Raw genomic sequence first — 4,517 nt, forward strand, 5'->3', positions numbered from 1 at the left:
TTATTACGACTAGGTTCCAGCTCCCAGGAGTAAGGCGCTACATTTATATTCTCGTTTTTTCGCACTGGCCTCTCACAAAATTTCCTCCACATAATATGGGCGCTTAACGCCGAGGCCACCCATCAGGTAGTTGGCGGCACCCGAGAAAATTGACACCATACAGTAGCAAGGATGTGGCAGTGTCGCTTTCGGGTGAATAACCAGGTGTTATTGACGCTTCGATTAGATCCACCCCCACTTACGTCCAGGCTTTCCACGAAAGCATTGGCTAGTTCGACAAGGTTTTCTATCTCTAATTTACGCTAGCGAGTGTTTGTGATAGAGCGACATTAGCTCGTGGCGCAATCTTTGCGATGAGCCAGGATAAATGCAGAAGGCTTGAATGGGAAACTATTCGGGCTGATTAGAGCTGTCATGCGCTGGCCCCAAAATTCGCCCCAGACAAGTTCCAGAGGGATTCATTTCCAATGCAGGCGGATGTATGAAGTGTGGTACATAGTGTAGTGGTGGAACCCGTGACAGTAGCCTGAGGTATCGCACATGCCTTAGGAAGCTTGCATGCAGTCTTTTCTTAGAAACCGGCATCATCCTACCATCCTCAATATGACTACAGTTTTCCACCAAATTTATCTTTCATGATATAGCTTTAATACTAGCGCGATAGTCACCTACACATAAGAGTGATTGGCTGTGCTGTCTCCATTGACATCGAGCTGTTTGCTATGCCAGACTGCCATAGTGTCATGGGTTCGTTGTCATAATATAGCAAATGAGAAGCGATGCTTCCGTCTGATGGGGTGATCTGATCTGCCAATTGGATTGTGGAGAATGCCTAGGGAGTGGGTCTCCTAGCTGGGTTCTTTGTTTTGGAAGACTCTATCTTTAGCAAACAAGAGAACTGCGAGCAAGGATGTATTAGGAGAACAAATAGAACTTGAGTGGTTCGCCTGAGTCCCTAGGCCTTACAGTACTGATTTCCCTAAATTCCTTATTTCCGGAGCCTTTCTCTCAGATCTAAACCTCTATCCGGAAAGCGCCTGCCACTCATCTAATCCCGTAATGTCGAAGAATAGTAATCTGCCCGAGCTCTTGCCTAGAGAAAAGGGATCGAGTATATAGTATCTAGAAACAGACTCGTCGATAAAACAGTACCGGCGAGTTTCTCTGGCCTATACCGAGTGTCAGAAAAGAAATTCCAAGGTTAGAAAGATTATTCCTCTATTCGAGGATAGACCTAACCTAGTGTAGTACTCTGGTAGGACCCTATACAGAATATATACGATAGAAGCTCGCTAATACTTTTATAATCCAGCCAGTGATCAGAGACGTAAGGCTTATACCGCTGATTTATTAAAGCTTCGCGTCGCCCTTTACCGAATAGCTGTAAAGCTGCGCTCCGGAACGCTAGATAAGATATCACGGTTGATCCAGGGGATCCGAAACCTATTATTAGATCAAGATACAGTCAATCATATTGCTGACGCATTCTTATTAGATGAAAACCTAGAAATCTATTAAAGGGACTACTAGATGTAGGTTAAGGTACTTCTAAAACTAAGGGAAGGGAAGCAGTGTAACTTGAAACTAGGTTAATATTGCTTAAGTATTAATAAATTAGATATAATTTCCGATCAGACAATCACTCACAGAGTCTTTCTAGTAGGATAAGCCAGCTATTACAAGTTAAGAAAAGATAGGGTACTGACTACTAGCGTCTGGCTCTAATAATAAGACTGTGTAGCTCTGGGACCTAGTGACAGGTGGGCTTAAATAAACTTAGAGTGTCAAAGTATATTTAAATAAGGATAAACCTAGAGGAGATATCATATTTGATCCAGGGGATTCACAACCTGCCAACAGATCAAGATATAGTAAACCTTCTTGTTGACGGATACATATTACATGAAAACTTGGAAATTCATTAGAATACAAAACTAGTTGCAGGACAAGCCACATCTAACATCGAGGGAAAGGAAGCATTGCAGTTCAAAACTGGGTCAATGTTATTTAATTATTAACGAATTACATATCATTTCACTCACAGAAAGTTCATCCATTTTACAACCCGGTTGACCTTCATAAATAATTGTAGGACCAGAAATCACCCCCATTCAATGAAGGGCAGCTGAGTCCCTCATTTTGCGCAATATAAGCTCAAGGTAGTTCACCTTTCGAGTCCGCAGACGAAGAGCTTGGACGATAGTCACTACTTTGACGTCCACGTTTACTTTCTCTTTTCCTCTCGATAGATCCCTCGTCTTCCGAGCTTAGTTGTTCAGGGGGAGTTTGAGGTCGACGCCGCTTTAAAGCGCCTGGTCGTATTCGATTGATTGAGCCTTGCTGTTGCGTCTGTGCTTGCTGCCGTGCTTCAGCGCTTGAGAGAAAATCACAAAGCTGCTTCGATGTAATGAGAATCTCACGGTCAAGGCCTACATGCCCTCGTGCGAGTTCCTCCGTTGCGAAGTCCTTAAGCGATAGTCGTAGCACTGTTCCTTCGGTTGGAAGTCCCGAGTCTGTCCGAAAGGGCTGTTTAATAATTAGTACCAAGTATTAGATGTCTTACCTGGAACGGATCGTACCTGTGCTTCTATAACTGCGTTCACCCGAAACTCCTCCATACCATCTACTATTGCATATTCCGGTCGCCATACGGTAATTGTCGCTCTATAAGAGCCTTCGTAATCGATATCCAAGGCGACCACCGCGTTCACACTCCCATCAGTATTTAAAATATACTCATCCGCCAGGTGGGAGATACGCCTGCTCTTTTGTGAATAGCATACCTCCACGATTACACCGGGGTAAAGCGCCTGACGATGTCCGAACGACGCATCGGGTTCTCGTCTAGAATAAGTTTGTTTACCATCCTCTGTGTCTTCGGGTATTAAGATCCGGGATGTGGCAAAATGCTCGACCTGCTTGGCGAAATTGGCGAGAGGTCCGTCGTTCTTCTGGAATTGCCTCAATTGTCTTGATATTTCATCGACTATTCTTGCGCAAAATGTATCATGGACAGGACTTGGCATTCGGATTATCAGGCAGTCGCGGCAGGGATCGTAATCGTATCTGTATTGATTCCACTTGAGCACACGCGCTATTCAATATCGAGAAGAATTGGGGTACTCACCGTACTTTGTCTTCAACGTAATTTCGAAGGGATTCGTCAGTATCAAGCACACGCAAGATCTGTGTATAGTCGTCTGGTTTGAGTCGACCCTCCCACCAAAATCTTGGCCGGACACTCGCACGATGGAGACGAAAATGATTCACCACGCTTTGGGCACTTCTCGACAAGGGTTTCTGCACCGTAGGCGGTGGTGTAAGAGGGGGATCCAGGAAACTTCCTGGTGGGGTGATGCCAGCTGCCATGGGATATTAACTAAAAAGTTCAGATTGGAATAATGGGGGTAGTTTGTTTATGCCGCAACGAGAGGGGATGAACTAAATGATCACGTGATAAAGACAACCAAATGATTGGCCAGCTTTTATATGTAGTCAATAGTTGGGTGGGTCCCAGCGCCACTTTAGCGTCGCGCGACTGGGTGAGAAGCTGGGTGATAACCATCCTAGGTATCCCGCACTGACCTCCTCACGTGAGATAGAGTGCGATATGATTTGATTACAAGTTGAACTTGAAACGCTTCAACCCTTGGCATTTGCACGCAGCCCTAAATTTAGATACAACATATATATCTTCAGTTCAATTCGATGTTATGGTTGTTGCCTTGTGTGTTATAGACTCGCCACAGCCCTTCTGATATGTCCATGCTGACACATACATCCCAGTGCAAACATTAGATCAATAAAATCAATGAAACACATATTCTTACAGTCCGAGCTCATCTTTGTTGTCACAAGGTGTAAGCTAATTGGCCCTAGGTCTAGTAATCCACATAGGTTAGCTTGATAGTGTTCCGAAAATTATCCCTTAAAAATTAGCTTGTGACTACATTCTATATGATGGAAGGTAAATCTGAGAATTTTCGGCATGCCTAGCTTAAGCTCAAGCGTCCGCTGTGCCTGTTTTCCTCGGTACAATCGACATGGCAAAAACTTATTTTCTCCATGGGGCTGGAGAGATTCGTCACATGCTCGTCATGGGCTGGGAGGTAGCACAGCAATGATGGAGCTGACGCCGGGACTTATCAATCATATTCAGCACGCTATCCCGGTATTATTATAGAGGTATACTATTCACAAAAAAGTCAACGCATTTCACACTTGGCGGACGAGTATATCCTCGAGTGGGGGTCTTTTTGAAAATCAGATACTAACGGTTTTAGCTATTTCGGACGGAGTCTGGACTTCCAGCTGAGGCAGCAGCGCTCCGGTTGTCATTAAGGGACTTCGCGATGGAGGACCTCTGGCGAGAGCGTATGAGGTTCGACCGAGAACTCTTAATAACATCGAGATAGTTAAGTGACTTTCTCTCGCGCGCCGAAGAAGAACAGCGGGTGCAGACACTTCAGCAAGGCTCTATCCATCGACTCCGACCGGGCGTGGGAAAGCGTCGTCGG

At 45.0% G+C, this 4,517-nt stretch overlaps 1 protein-coding gene across 1 annotated transcript; it reads right to left on the minus strand.

Moving 5' to 3' along the window:
• Positions 1-2,303: 2,303 nt before the first annotated feature.
• Positions 2,304-3,369, minus strand: PEX2_052290 (uncharacterized protein; the record flags this gene model as incomplete). The annotated part of the gene is made up of 4 exons (XM_016742503.1): positions 2,304-2,374; positions 2,421-2,526; positions 2,580-3,066; positions 3,128-3,369. The coding sequence occupies 4 exons, from the start codon at positions 3,367-3,369 to the stop codon at positions 2,304-2,306; spliced, it is 906 nt and encodes a 301-aa protein (XP_016601092.1).
• Positions 3,370-4,517: the final 1,148 nt, after the last annotated feature.

Source organism: Penicillium expansum (assembly GCF_000769745.1).
Source record: "Penicillium expansum strain MD-8 chromosome Unknown contig171, whole genome shotgun sequence".
NCBI classification, from domain to species: Eukaryota; Fungi; Ascomycota; class Eurotiomycetes; order Eurotiales; family Aspergillaceae; genus Penicillium; species Penicillium expansum.